General features: G+C 46.1%; 1 protein-coding gene across 1 annotated transcript in view; it reads right to left on the bottom strand.

Annotated features, from left to right (window-relative positions):
- The window catches only part of ELOA (elongin A), a 26,445-nt gene extending 11,125 nt beyond the window's left edge, over nucleotides 1-15,320 (bottom strand). The window contains exons 1-6 of the mRNA XM_083625523.1: nucleotides 14,950-15,320; nucleotides 8,426-8,482; nucleotides 7,858-7,976; nucleotides 4,287-5,493; nucleotides 1,684-1,798; nucleotides 1-56 (exon numbers count right to left, since the gene is read on the bottom strand). The exon at nucleotides 1-56 is cut by the window's left edge and continues 100 nt beyond it. Of these exons, the coding sequence (XP_083481649.1) occupies nucleotides 1-56; nucleotides 1,684-1,798; nucleotides 4,287-5,493; nucleotides 7,858-7,976; nucleotides 8,426-8,482; nucleotides 14,950-15,021 (1,626 nt within the window). The 5' untranslated portion in view covers nucleotides 15,022-15,320. The remainder of the gene's footprint in view (nucleotides 57-1,683; nucleotides 1,799-4,286; nucleotides 5,494-7,857; nucleotides 7,977-8,425; nucleotides 8,483-14,949) is intronic.
- Nucleotides 15,321-15,401: the final 81 nt, after the last annotated feature.

The following is a 15,401-nucleotide window of genomic DNA, read 5'->3' as shown; positions in this document are numbered from 1 at the left end:
ATTCAGCCTGCGTCCTGTGAAGCCAGCCTCGTCTTCCTCTGTGGGTGAGGACAGTACTGAAGGAGGAAAGTGAGATAAAAGCAGAGAAACAAGTCACTGTCAGTTCTCAGGATCCAGTACAGAGTTTAGGTAAATACAACACAAAGCTCAGACGGCTTGCTGAGTCCTTCTCAAGAAGACCTGCTGTCTCATTGCAGAAGGTCAACGATCTGCCTTAGATACCACTCCATCTCCAGCCCTGGTCCAAAAGCTGCCACTGGGAAGCTGACAGCTCCTGAATCAGGAACTCATGTATGCTGATGAACCTGGAAGATTCCACATAGCAATCACCATGATTTATTACAGGGATGGGAAACCAGTGGTGTTCTAGATGTCAGTAGACTGCATTTCCCATCAGCCTCTGCTGGCATGGTCAGCGGTCTGGAATTATGGGAGCTGCAGTGCAGCAACATCTGGAGGGCCACTGGTTTTCTAGGAGTCGACAGACCTATCATCCATTAATTTGTCTAGTTCTTTTTTAATAGACATGGCTCCCATAACATGACAATGAACTGTTTTTAATAGTAATTCACTTTAAATTGATGGAACACATGCCATTCTGATCCCAAGATGTGGTTTATAAGTTCTCTTAATTACTATTATTATTACTACATAACTGTGAATTATTATTATCCTATGATTTCAGAGTCTTGGTGTGAAGAACATACAAAGCTGCCTCATACTCAGTGCTAGATTGGCAGTGGCTCTCCGGCATTTCAGAAAAGAGTCTTTTCCAAGCCCTACCTGAAGATGCCACAGATTGAATCTAGAACCTTCTGCATGTAAAGCAGATTCTCTACCACCGAGCTCCAGCCCTTCTTCCACTAATATCATAATGACTAAAATGACTGAGAAGCAAAGAGCTTTTGAATGATGGTTCTCTATACCAGGCAACCAAAAGCAACACAGAAAACAAGGAGCACGCTGCATGGCAAAATACTGACAGAAGTGGAAATAAACCTCGCATGAACTGAATCACGGATCAATGAAGTGAAATCCATGCCTGCATTTCAAAGCCAAACAGAGGTCAAGAATTGATCTCCAAGCATGTTCAGAGGGGCATACCTTTTCCACAAGATCCTAATGATTTAAACTTTGAGTCCATCTATTTCTCAATCCAGCAGGCATATCGGAGGGCTAAGGTCCAAGGTACCTGAGTGCACCTTTCACTAATGCATCACGGGTAGTGAACATGTGGCACTCCAGATGCTGTGAGACTTCAACCTTCATCACCCCCAGCCAGTTTATGGGAGCTGGGAATCCAATATCTGGAGTGCCACACATTCTCCACCCCTGCTGTACATTAAGATCTTCACATGACACCATTCTCTACACCCTTTGAGAGCAAGTCAGGGCAGTGCCTTTCCAGCAGTGGCACCCAGGTGTGAAACCTCCTTCCCCAGGAGGACTGCATGCTGAGCTCTTTAGAAGCCTTGGGGGAAGAGCTATGGTGCATTTCTATTCCAAAGCCTTTGGAAGGTAAGATTCCTCCAATAATCTCTATATTGGGTATTTTCAGCACCTGCTTTTTACATTCTAATAGGGGTTTCGTTGTTGATGGTTTTAAAAGAATGGAGCTGTCCCACTAGTCTTAGAAAGGATTTTCTCAAGCAGATTCCATCCTGTTCTTAGCTCAGAAGTTACCTTTCCTTTTTGGCTGGGGAAGGGGCATCGATTCAATTGTAGGAAGAGGGCGGTAGTTGGCCTGGATTGGGGGCAAGGGGATGTCAGGAAGCGTTGGCACCACGTCAATGATCATCTGGAATAGAGGAGAAAATAAAGTGTTTAAGTTAAGGCAGCTCTGCAAAATAAAGTTCATGAAATTGTTGCTAATCCGCTATAATATTTACTAGGCTTTCTTCTCACACCTAGTCATTTGTGGCCCATGGATGTCCTGAAGGAAGATGGCTGGTGGGCAGGAGTGGCGAGAGAGCAAACACTTGTCTGCCTGGTTGCCTAATGGCAGTTCTCCCTGCCCTCCAAATAGAAGCAACCATACTGAATCAGACCACTGGTCCATTTAGCTCAGTACTGTCTACACTGACTGGCAGCAGCCTGTAAAGGGTGTGGCCTGAGGGAAGGTTCCAAGGCCAGATAGAAAGCCCTAGAGGGCCACATTTGGCCCTGAGGCTCCCCACCCTTGGTCTATACTAACTTATCAGCAGCTCTTCAGAGTCTCAGACATAAGGGGCATTTTTCTTTACATCACCTACTACTCGATCCATTTAATTGGAGATGCCAGGAACTGAACTAGGGATTCCCAGCATGCAAAGCACATTCACTACCAGTGACCTATGATCACTTCCCTTCCGCTGCTAGAAATGAGAGCAAATACAATCACATGCACTTAGTCTTCTTTTCAGTTCAAGTTGAGGCCAAAGTTGAGGCTTGTTTATTTCCAATATTTATATACCAGCTAATGACTACAGTCCTCTGGGTGGTTTACAAGTAAAAATTATAAACATAAAATGCAGTATGAAAAGAAAATCTAACACGGAATAAAACCAGCAACAGAGATTGGAATCAGTGCAGCATGTATTTTAACATAAAAGTGCAGTAAAATGTTGTTTGAAATTTTCTTCAAAGGAAAGATACAGCAAGTCCTACCCAGACATGGATTTCCCTGCCAGTGCTGCCACTCAAGGGGATCTCGCGGGAGGCATTTTTATTCGGCAGTGCTCTGCCCAGCCCCCATGACCTTATGCCATGCCACTTCATGCACTCCATACACCTGAAGCCATCGCTGTTAGGCAGTGTCAATTTTATTTCATTGCCCAACAGGTTGGCTTGCTCTGGTCTCTGTGGATTAGTGCCTGGAGAATATAGCGGCCCCAAGAATACAGAAGTTAAGCAAGCTTTACACAATGTTGATGAGCCATTTTCAGGGTGAGGGAGGTGGCACTGTGCAGGCAGGGCCGGGGAATCTGTGGCCTTCCAGATGTTGTTCGACCACAACTCTCATCATCCTTGCCGTTGGCTATGTTTGCTGGGGCTGCTGAGAATTGTAATTCAGCAACATCTGAAGGGCCAAAGGTTCCCCATACATGCAATTATCCACTAACCATGGATCATCGTTACATGTGAATAAGTCTGGGATGAAGACAAGGCAGATCCCATTTCCATGGATAGTCTTCCTTATTCTCATAGCACTGTTCCACGAAGAAGTTCTATCCTCCTTCTGATTTACTAAAGCTAGCTTGCTCCTCAGTGTGCTGAAGCTAGATCAGGTACCAAACTGTATTTCCTAAGCAGAGAGCAGTTCTTTCTCATTAATTCAGAATTTGGGGAGTTCAGAATCCACAGGAGCAAAACAGAGAGCAAGATGCCCCGAGGCATTGAGGAGCAGAGGTGTCACAAGCCCTGCACCACTTGCAATTATGCTGCAAAGGAGAAATCAAATCTCCAACAGTTGCTTTTTAGTAAGTTTATCAGAGGCTGGAGTCACCAAGAAGACATAGGGAACTTAGGGAGCTGCTTTATACTGAGTCAGACCAATGACCATGGGCCCATCTAGCTTGGCATTGTCTACACTGACTGGCAGCGACTATCCAGAGTCCCAGGCAAGAGTCCTTCTTCGCCCTACTTAGAGGTGCTGAGGATTGAACCCAGGACCTTCTGGGTTCAAGGCAAAAGCTCTGCCAATGAGCTGAGGCCGCTCCCACAGCTAAATAGAAATAAAGAGAGGCGAGCTACACCTTTTAATAAAACATCAATAATAAAGTAAAATACAGACTCTGATAAGTGTGAAAATGTTCAAGATGTAATTGCACTGCACTGCTTCCTCCCACATTGTTTTTGCTGCATTTGCAGCACCGGTGACCTCTCTGGGGTGCAAGCCTGGGCAGTATGTATGGAGATCCTGGGCTGCCCAGAAGGTGCTAGACCACAAAGATAAGAGAGACCATATTTCACAAACAGATGGAGCACATACAGAACCACCCCAAGATAAATGGTCTCCCCTCTCCTCCTCATTAATAAGGTGAGGGTGTATGTAATCCCTTGGGAGACTGTCTCTGCACAAGTCTCGTTGAAATGAACAGCAGCACCCTAGAATGCTACTCCAGTTCCCTTGCATCCCAGAGAACTTCCTCCAGAGCTGCCATGCCATGAGGCAGGTCCACCTCTTTGCTGCCTTTGTGGATGCTCTCTACCTGCCATCTCCCCTTTCCTTATTGTAAAAGGCACTTAGGAGCAAGTGAACCCTCAAGGGGAGAAGGTGCAATGTATCCCCAAAACATCACGCTCACCTTTTTCGCTTTGGAAGCCCCCGACTGCTTCTTCTCGCTGGCCTGCTTGTGTGTCTTCCTGCTCGTGTCAGAGCTCTTGGTGCTGGACTTGGAACCGTTCTGCTTGCCGTGCCCTTTGTCTTTGTCTGGGACGGGAGCCGTGGGCTTCACCACGTTCTTCTTCTTCTTCTTCTGCGGCTGGTCATAACTCAGGTAGGACTCAAAGGACATCTTCGGCTTCTCGTACTCATCCTCTGCGTCTCCCTCCCCATCGTTTGGAGGAGAGAAGTTGGCTGGTCTCTTGTTTGACTCGGAGGCCCTGGCTTTGCCCTCCAAGTTCTTGGAGCTGCCTGAAGCCTTCTTCTCCTTGCTCTTGGAGGGATCGCCCTCTGGTTTGCGCTTCTCCCGATCTCCAGGCAAGGCCTCCAGGCTGCCCAGCTTCACCTTCTCTGGCTTGACTCTCTCAGAGTCCTGGTACTTTTGCTTCCTCAAGTGGTTGTCCAGCGTTTCCTCCAAGTCCACGTGTGGCTTCTCCTTCTTGCTACTGCTGCCGCCTTCTCTCTTCTTCTCTCGCTTGGTGCTGTCCAAGGCCTTCAGCCTCTCCTTGCTGCCCCCCACCATAGAAGAGTCTCGCAGGGGCTCTTTGGAGGAAGCCTTTAGCAGCCTCTCCGGGCTAAAAGCAGGCCCTTTCTCCTCCCCCTTGGCCTCCAGCCGCAGCTTCTCCTTGTGAGAAGACTTGTGCTCTTTGCTGCGACCCAAGCTGGCTTTCTCCTGGGAGTCACTGAAGCTCCTATTCTGGCTTCCCTCTTGCCTGTCCTGAAAGCCATGGCCCTTATTGGACTTCCGATTAAGGGACTTCTGCTCCCTTTCCTGGTCCTCAGCTCTACAGAGGTCCATGTACAGGTCCTGAGGGCTATCACTAGGCTCGGGCGAGGCCGCATGTCCATAGTCAGAGCATTCCTGGTCAGAGGAGAGAGCCGGGGACTCTCTGCCCCACGTCCTGTCCTCTGGAACACCATAGCTCAACGTCTCATGGGCTTTTTCGGGCTCATAATATCTCTTGGGCTTTTTTGCCCCATTGTCTGGCTCGTACGACTGGCTGCAGGAAGGCTGGTACGCCTCTGTGTAGTCCTGGTCAACCTCTTCATCCTCTTTGGGGGAAGGTTCCCTTTGCCGTTTCCTAGAGATGCTTCGGTCATAGCTGCGCTCTACAGGTTCGAGGTTAGGTCTTTGCAAAATAGAAAAGGAAAGAAGTAGTAGATCAGAAAAACCTGACATCAAAGCATTAAGTTACTTCTGAGGTTGGCCTCCCTCCCTTTACTGAGGTAGAAAAAGAATGCAGCCAAGACTATTGACTTCAGTGCCTCTGCAACAAGAGTGGGGAACCTCCAGCCCTCCAAGCACTGCTCGAGTATGACTCCCATCAGCCCCAGCCAACATAGCCAAGGGTCATGGGAGTTGCAGTCCAACAGCATTGGGAATGCCAGAGGCTCCCCATTCCAGTTCTACAATAGACAGAATGCTGGAGATTTTTTGAGGCCAAGTTTCTAGTCCTTATGGCTGAAGATGGAGTTTGCACATTTCCACGTGTGTCTATAAAATATCCCTGCACTCAAGAAGTACAACGTATCTCTTCCTTCACCTTGACAGTCCCTTATTTACTTTCTCACATGCCAACAGTCCAAGTACAGACTATGTCATTTGAGATAATGCAGAAGAAGACAAAATGCAAGTGAACATGTTTGCTTAAACTGGTGTTCTACAGTCATCATTCAAAAGAGCCAAAAAAATTGGCACCCAGGTTCCATGATCACATACAATGCACAGGAAAAGGCAACACAGATGGTGCAACTCTCTGGGGTTTGAGTTACAGTTACAGTCTCACTCTCACAAACTTAGTCACTGCCCTCCTTGAGCATAAGGGAGGGGAGGTCAGTCAACTTTGCCTTTGTTTCCAGCAGTTCTCAGTGCCTGTTCTTTGTCCAGCAGCAGCAGCTAGGCCAGTAATTCTTACTGCTAGGAGAAAGCGGTCAACGAGCCACGATAAAAATAAAAATAGTAATTAAAGACTCCAAGGAGCCCAAAGGGGCCATCACATGGAAGAAGTTTCCCATGAAAATGCCCGTGCCAACTCTCAGCCAGTCTCTCCTGGAGGTGGGCTATTCCTGCTGTGACCCAATTCTGGACTGGGAACAACAGATTATTTGACTGCACACAATGCAGATTCAACAGATTACATGGCCTCTGAGGAAGATGCCTACTATCCCTTTGGGTAAGTCTCATATAGCTATGCAGCATCACTTAGAGGTGGACAATTCTGCTGCCTGCCTCTAGAATGGGTGCAACTGGACCATTCAAGCATTCCTGGTGGGGAGATACAACCCACTGTGTCCTTCTAATCAGGAGACATGCCCAGATCACCAATTCCTGCAGAAATACTAGTAACGGGAGGGTTGTTCTTCTGAGGGAAGGTATCCATTAAAAAATATATTATAGCCTGCCTTCCAACTAAAAGCATATTTGCACTGAAGTTCTCTAAAAGCTTTCCTGTAAGAGTGGCATGTATGTTTCACTACAATGCCTGCAAGGAATTATATGAATGATCAAAAGGGAGAGAAACACCAGAGTGGACAAACTATTCATGGTGTTGGGGAAATGGACAGAGAGACATTTCTCTCTCCCAGTCTCCCGGTTCTAGAACCCAGGGCCATGCAGAGGAGCCAAATGTTGGAAGAGTCAGGACAGGCAAAAGGAAGTATTTCTTCACACAGCACAAAGTTAGAAGTATGGAATTCACTACCATAATATGTAGTGGGGGCCAACTTGAATGGTTTTAAAAAGCATTCAAACAAATTCATTGAGGATAAAGCTGTCGGTCGCTATGAACAACCCTCCAGTATTGAAGGCAGTATGCTTCTGACATTTCTGGAAAGTCGAAGGGTGGATTGCACTTGGGTTCTTCTTGCAGTCTTCCCATAGGCATCTGATTGGCCACCGCAAAAACAGGATGCTGTGCTAGAGTGGCCTAATCCAACAGGTCCTTCTAACCTTCCTAATGCTTACAAGGCAGATCAGAGATGAACCAGAATCCCCTGTGCTATGGAACAAAGAAGCTGCCTTGTACCAAGTTCATATTGTCACTACACAGAACAGGTGATAATCAAGCAGTAGACCCATGGAAATTAATAAACCGAAGTTAGTCATGCCTATTAATTTCTATGAGTCTACTTTGAGTAGGACTAACATTGGCTGTAACCCAAAGTTAGCACCTCTCCAGGGTTTCCAATAGAGAAGCTCCTTTCCCAGTGCTACCCGGAGATGTTAGAGATTGAGCCAGGAAACTCTACACCCCAAGAATGTGCTGTACCACCAAGTACCCCAAAACAGCAGGGATTCCTGGACTCTATCCCACACTGCTATGGGCTTGTTTACTTGGTCCCTACCTGGTCAGCCACAATCAATGCAAGAAACGTGGGAATCTTTCAAATTATTCTGAGGTATGAAATGACTTCAGCTGATGAATTACAAGTCCCCAGATGTCATCTGGTATAAAAGGTCATCAAAGAACAGAATTAGGGGATGGCTGGCTTACCGTTCCACTTCCTGTGGGACTGGCACTAGCTTTTTCCACCTTGCCACCAAATTCTTGGCAAACTCTCCAACCTGTTCGTGTTTCCGTAAACCGTTCACAGTTTTCCCCACTCCAGTCTCCTGCAGAAGGGATACAGAAAACCTCAAGTTTTAACCATCATTGATTGCCAATGTGTATTTCTTTTAGGTTTGTGTATATCCAGTCTCATCCTGGCAGGTAACATGTCCAATCCCCCCAAGTACATAAAATAAAGCTCGTTTATTTTTACCCCACCTTTCACTCTCAAAAGGGAGCCCAAAACAGTTAAATTAAAAACATCAGAACACAACCAAATAAAAAACCCACTAAAAATAAAATATGAAAGAATCCTTTGCTTGGTTCTCAATTTGGGAGAAATTACTGGGTTTTTGTGAGAATCCTTAAGATTAGGAATGATGCTAAGGGTCAGACAAAAAGCCACTGGAGCTCATTTTGGCTTCCACCTGTTTAATCCTAAAGGTGGTTCATACCCTCAGTGATACACTGCATATCTGGGAATAAGAAGTGCTGTTATCAAAAGAGGTCTTACCAGAAGGATATCAACCGTAATAGGCAACTCTGAAAGCCGCTTCAAACTCTTCATCAGCTGCAGAGACAAAAATGAAAAGGGAATGAGGTGTCCGCCAATCAAAGGGAGTTCCGTTTGGCAGCAGCAAAGCAGGAAGGGCACAAGAAAACAAATCCATCCAGCTTCTATGATGGCAGCCACACAGAGGGAAATTAAGTCCTGCTGAACAAGAATACTCACACCTTTTGTGGGCAAACGATGCAGAACAAGGAATCCTGAAGATTCAGCAAAAGGCAGCCCCATTGCAGCTCTCCTATCATTTGAATTACTGGAGCACAGGAAGCTTCCTAGCATCTCATAAGGCAGGTGGCACTCTGACTTTAACCCTCCACTGCTGTGGCTTGTCTGCAAAGGCAGCATGGCCAGGACCAGAAACTGGCAGAGTCAAGGAGTTACCAACACCAGACCTGTTTAGGTGGCCCAGATGCTGCAGCTAGTGCAAAATACAGCTGCTAAGCTGGTGGGAAGGACCATGTGCCACTGGTCCCAAATGCACTGCACAGCCTGCCCAGGAGCTACCTGGCCCAGTTCAAGATGTCTGTACTAGCATACAAAGCCCTAACTGGCTGAGGACCCAGGTACCTAAAAGAGCACCTTCCCACAATATGAACCATCTTGGAGCCAATGATTGGTAGTTGTGACCTTGGTGGCAGTATCACCATTAGATGCTGCCCGGTTGCCACTGACTCGTGACAGGGCCTTTTCGGTGGTGGTTCTCCAATTTGTGGAATGCCCTCCCTGGTGAGGCATGCCCATCTCCCCGCATTATTAAGTTTCAGGAAAAGTTTGAGCGTATTCCTGTTTAAGCAGGCATCTGATGGCTGAAAAATACTGTTCTTGGCAACCTTGAAATTGTTAGCCATGAGGACATGCAACTATTTAAAAAATGTTTTTCTATGCTCTTATTTATTTATTTAATCCACCTTCTACCACAAGGTCCCAGGAAAGGTAGCAACAATAAATTAATAAAAATAAAAATCAAATAAAAGAGTTACAGCTGTAAAACAAAAAAGTGGGGGGGGGGGACCAGTTCCATATGTATAGAACATTTAAAAAAAAATCTACATATAAAAACAGTTCCAATGCGGTCATATGCTGGGATAAAGATCTCCACTTAAAAGAGTTGCTGAAAGAGGAATGTCTTCAGTAGGCGCCAAAAAGTCAATATAGTCAGTGCCTGTCTTAGTATGTATTGGAAGGAATTCTATCATGCTCAACGGACCTCCTAATAAGACAGTATCCACAGGAGGCCCTCTCCTGCAGAACCCAGTGATTGGTTGGGTGCAGAAGGGGCGAGACTATCTTTTAGGCACCCTGGTCCCAAGCTGTACAGGGCTTTGCACACTAGTACCTTGAACTTAAGCTTCCTGGCAAACTGGCAGCCAGAGCAATTCTTTCAGCAGCAGTGAAACACGGTGGTGATAGTTTGCCCCAAATAGTCAACTTGCCAATTTCTGCACCAGCTGCAGCTTCTGGGCCAACCTCAAGGACAGTATGCATTGCTGATGGAGTCTCTGATGGGTTGTTTCTTTCTTTACTTATCTTTAAGTGTGTTGTTTTGCAGCTTTGTTTGCCGCCATGGGCTGCTTTTGGAGTAAGGGTGAGATAGATGGATAAATAAATAAATAAATAAATAAAAGACCTACTGAGGGCTGCACCATCTCGAATCTAGCACTATCTATCATGGATGCTTTTGCTGTGGCTCCTGCATTGCAGCGGGTTAGGCTAGATGACCCTTGGTGTCCCTCCTCACTCTACACTTCTATGATTCTATGACTCAAACTGTGTGATGCCTAGTAAGGTCAGTAACCTCAATGGGCTACTCTGAGGAAGACTAACACTGTATACAATGCCACGAATATATTCTATTTATGCCCCACCAACCACTAATAATTTCCATGCAATCTTTGAAGGCAATCCCATGCAGTAGTCTAACCTGAAGGTTACCATAGAATGGATAACTGAAGCCAGGCTATTTTTGCCCAGCTAAGGCTGCTGGGGGGCAGGGATTGAACCTGGGGTGTCCTGCAGGCAAGGCAGATGCTCTGCTCCTAAGCTACAGCCCTTCCCCAAACGCAAGGCTCCTGTATTTATAACAATTGTGGAGAAGAGGGAATTCTTCCAAGGGGAGAGTGCCTTTTCGTGGGTGAGAAAGCAGCATCTATCCAAATTTTTTGTTTTACACAACTGTTTGAGAAAAATTCTGCCCACCTCCTTCCCATCTGCCAAGTCTAAAAACAAAAGGGAGACGTGGCCTCAAAGGTGCAGAGTCTCATTTGGGCCAATGTGGCACTGCTCTTTCTTCAGCAAGGGGGTTGTAAGTTATGTTCACAGTAGACCCATGGAAATTAATGTGTTAGCCATGTCCATTACTTGCAATGGATCTACTCCGAGTCGGACCAACACTGGTTACAATCCGAAGATATTTTAACAGGATAATTGTACAAACTCGCTTACTGAATGGATCTAAACTACAAAGGGAGCCCATCCAATTGTCTTGTCATTTGTTCTTTTATTGCAGTTTTGTTTATAGATGGTCTAAAGAAGAGCTGCACGAGTTAAAATGTGCGTGCCAAATTATTTACTCTGGGTGCAGCCAGATATCTGCTCCTTTTCTCTCCTGCAGCTGGTCAACCTCTCTCTCTCTGCCTCTCTTCAGAAAGAAGACCAAACTAACAAAGCAAAAAAGAAAACATTGGTGTTGCCACTAGTGCACGCTATCTTTGTTTAAGGGAAGGGCCATGGCTCAGCAGCAGAGCATCCGCTTTGCACACAGAACATTTCCCAATATCTCCAGGTAGAAGGGGGAGAGACTCCCTGCCTGAAACCATAGAGCAGCTGCCAATAGGTATGGATGACACTAAGCTAGATGGACCAGTGGTCTGACTTCATATAAGTCAACTTCCTATCTTCCCCTGTACAGCCCCTTGGCTAAAGCCAGAGCACTACCTTTTCCAGAAACCAGTCTGGAAGCAAAAGACCAGAGTCAGGCAAAATGTTTCACAAGCCGTAAAGAACTTCTGCAACTCAGACCACTGAGCGACATTTTCTGAGCCATCCACGTACACAAATGCACTTGTCCAACCCTGGATTAGAGGCTCAATGGCAAAATTTCAGATCGAGATCAAACTCCTTTCAGACTTTTATTTGCAGCCAGGGCTGCATGTGTTCTGCAGCAGGTCAAGCATGTCTGGTGTCAGTCTGGTGTCTAGCATTTAGACCTGCAGCTAACAGCATGGCTCCAAAACAGAAAAAAGTGGGGGGGGGGACATGTAAGGAAACAAATAGAAAATGCTTCATAAAGGATCAGACACGGAGGTGGGACAGGGCCATTCTCCGACCCCAGTTTCCTTCCCCCTGGCCACAGTGCACCTACAAGCCCTGACTGGCCAAAGAACAACCATCTCCGGGGTCTTCAGTCCTTTTTGCCACCTTGCCACTTCAGCCTTTCGCCCAAAAGAGAAATCCACATCTTTGAAAACTGTCTGGAAGCAAAAATAAAACTACAAACTGTGTAATCATTTATGCTAAGCCCAAAATTAGAGTTTCAGTTACGCAAAATCTGGTAGAGTGAAGAATAAAGGCATACAAACAGCTTATTTAAAAAGAAAAGTACGAGAATAAAGTATGGGTGGGGATTTAATACAGATAACACAACAACAAAAGGGTAATAGAAAAGAGGATTTATAGCAGGGGTGGTCTTCCAGATGTTTTTGGACTACAACTCCCATCAGCCCTGATCGCCAGCTAAGGGCTGGTGTGAGTTCTATTCCAACAATACTTCCACTTCCCTGGGTTTTATAAAACATGCAAAATCCCTATCTCCTGGACAACAGACATCAAGCCTCATGGGGGGGGGGGAGGAGAGGCAAGGGTCCGCCTGAGGTGTTAGCATTTGAGAGGAAGGAGAAAGAATGCCCTCCTGTCCCTTTTTCCTCATGTGTCATAAGCCTGAGGGCAGTGAACCACTTACTACTGATTTTTCTAACTGCTCTGGAAGCCTTATTAGCTAAAAAGGCAAAGAAGAAATTATTTCAATCACATCCCCACCTGGGAGCCTCAGGACCATGTAGTCCAGCACAGTGTTCTTCAAACTTGGGTCCCAAGATATTGTACTAAAACTCCCATCATTCCTGCCCATTGACTAAGCTAGCTAGGGATGTCAAGAGTTGTAATGTCTGGAGACCCGAGATTGTTCAACACTGGTCTCCATGAGTATGTAAGTCCCATCTGACATGATTTTTTTCTAAATTGCAATCCTCTCACCTTGATGATTTATGAAGACTCTAACTAGAAAAACTGTTGCAAGAATAAAATCAAGTTTTTGCTAAAAGCAGCAAAATTATTTGATTTTGCTTTTCCAGTGGAAATTCTTCCCAAGAAGCTTATATTACTGGTTTCTGGACTTTGCCCTGGACAAAGCTCACAGAATTTTTCAGGATGAAGGGTGAACACAGACGGTCCTTTTACCAAGTGGTATCAGCTATCACGGTACACATGCTGCCATATGGCACCACTAGTTGCCTGTATGACAAGACCTTGGCCAAACATCTGCACCCATTCAGAAAGTCAACAAAACAGGAAAGGGCACACACTTCTTATCATTTGCCTGGATATTACAGACCACCCTGATGTCTCACATGGTAACAGGTACACTATGATAAGTTGCCATTTTGGACGATCGGCACCCACCCCCTAATGTGTAGGTCTAGGACCTTCACATTTTTATTTAAGCAGAAGCCAATATTTTATAGGGCAGACACCAGATTCTAGCTGTGCATGCCATTTCCCACCCCCTCTCACAAATACACAGAGCAGATGATACAAAAAGCATACTTGTGGACATGCAGATTAATAAGAATTAAGCTGGCGGGGCATTGAAACTCTCCTTTTCACACCTATGAATTTCTTTTTTATAAATTGTTGCAAGAACCAGACACTTTTAAAAAAACAACATGTTACATATAAATCAAAAAGCATTTTTGACCTGGTTCGAAACCCCAAGCCTATAGTACTGTAGTTCCCAGAATTCCCAAGGAGCAGGGCCATCTGATTTTAAGGAATTTCTAGGTAAAAATGCAACTCACATTGCTAAGCAAACCTAAAACCCATAAAATACAGGAAGCACTTCTAGATACAAAGTTGATTTCACTTTGTGGTTTGATGCTGTGCACCAGAGATATGGTGCGTTCCCTCTAGCTCTTAATGTGCTCCAGTACATGGAGTGCAATGCATCTGATCTCTCCCGTAACCTTATTTTAAATCAGTTCAATGCAAAGACATGATGAGGTATTCAGCAGACACCAAAGTTATAGTGATTTGCCAGAATAACCCTCTTTTATGAGTCCAGGAAAAAGAAATCCAGCCCTATCCTCTAAATTATTCACAGAGCCACTCACCATATCCCATGCCCGCCCCCCCCCACTTTACATCCCCAATCAGCACATAATGAAAATCACTTAGCTTAGCTTAGTTGCCTCTTTGCATACTTTAACCATTTTGGGGATGCATGTAAACATGATGGTTAAAATCAGTGCTTTTTTCTTTAAAAATGTTTAGGGGTACTCTTGTTTTCCTACTCATATTGAAATACTGCCCCTCAATGAAGCCAAACTTAGATTCACAAAATGTTTAGGGATATGTGTCCCCCCAGGAAAAAAGCACTGTTTAAAATTAATAAGGATATATTCTACTTTTTGGTCAGCGCACCTAAAGTAGTTGCAACTACAAAATCAAAGGGTGGTTATGATTCCACATTTGTGCAGAGGGATTTATAAAATTTTGAGGACTGCCTTGCTTCAGATATCTCCAGCAACCCGCTCGCTGTGGGGATAAACCCAACAACCTCCCCGCTTCCTTCTTTACACTGCACATATGATGATTTTATTTGACAGATCGACCCTTTCATAGGTCCACAGCGACAACCCGCACACCATTCATCAGCACACACTGAAAAGGGGGTTCAAGGAACACACTGGAAAAGGGGCTTGAGATCGGAGCCCTCATTGCAACCACCCCGGTTCAGAGTTCAACCAGGGTGTTGTGGGGCGGCGCGGGGAGGGGGGAAGGCATAGAATAACTTAAGACACGTTAAGGTACATGCCCTTGGAAACGGAGCTCTGCTGACTACCACCCCACTTCGGAAAAAGAGACGTTGGATCTCCTGGTCTTCCCATCTTCCCGGTGTGAAAAAGTCCAAGCCTGCCCCAAATTCATAATTTGAGTAGGGGGTAGGATCCCTTACTCCAGATCACCGGGATCCATACTAGGGAGCCACCTCGCCACATCCCACCGACCTCCTCCGAGTCGCCCCCCACCTCCTTCTCAAGGACCCCTCCCCAGTTCTCGTCTCCTTTGCTGTGTGGCCCTTACAAGCGGGGCCCCCTCTTTGTCCACCCAGTTAGCCAGAGTTCCCCAAACCACTCGGCTACCAGAGGACCCACCCGCCACCTTTGCTTCGCCCTCCCCTTGAGGGGGTCCTTTACCTTCTTGGGCTCCGAACTGCCCGTGAGCCGCGACTGCAGCTTCCCTACAACTTCTAGCACCGACTCCGCCATTTTTACTGCTGGCGAGGCCTCTCCTCGGCGGAAGTGGCTGCTGCTTCACCGTCTACCCAGGAGGACTCGGGGCTTCCCTCCTTCCGAACCTTTACTCCCTCGCTTCCTTTTTTTTCGCGCCGCCATGTTTGCTCCGGGCAAAAAAAGAAGACGGTGGTCAAAAGAAGGGCCAGTAAGCCGTTCTCTTCCATAGGTCGGCTCCACCATCTTAGAAGCTGGCAAGTTGCTTCGAAACCGAGAAAGGTAGAGAGGGACAAAAATCGCCATCTCGGATCAGGGCGAAGCTCGAAAAACAGCTGAAGGGATAACGGGTTGGAATCCTCTCATCTTGGAGAAGGGCAAGAAGTTTCCTTGCTGAGGTGCAGCCGCCATCTTGCGTG

This window comes from Podarcis filfolensis, assembly GCF_964270895.1.
Source record: "Podarcis filfolensis genome assembly, chromosome: 8".
Classification (NCBI taxonomy): domain Eukaryota; kingdom Metazoa; phylum Chordata; class Lepidosauria; order Squamata; family Lacertidae; genus Podarcis; species Podarcis filfolensis.
The sequence above is the reverse complement of the archived record's forward strand: the minus strand, read 5'-3'. Positions and strand labels throughout refer to the sequence as shown.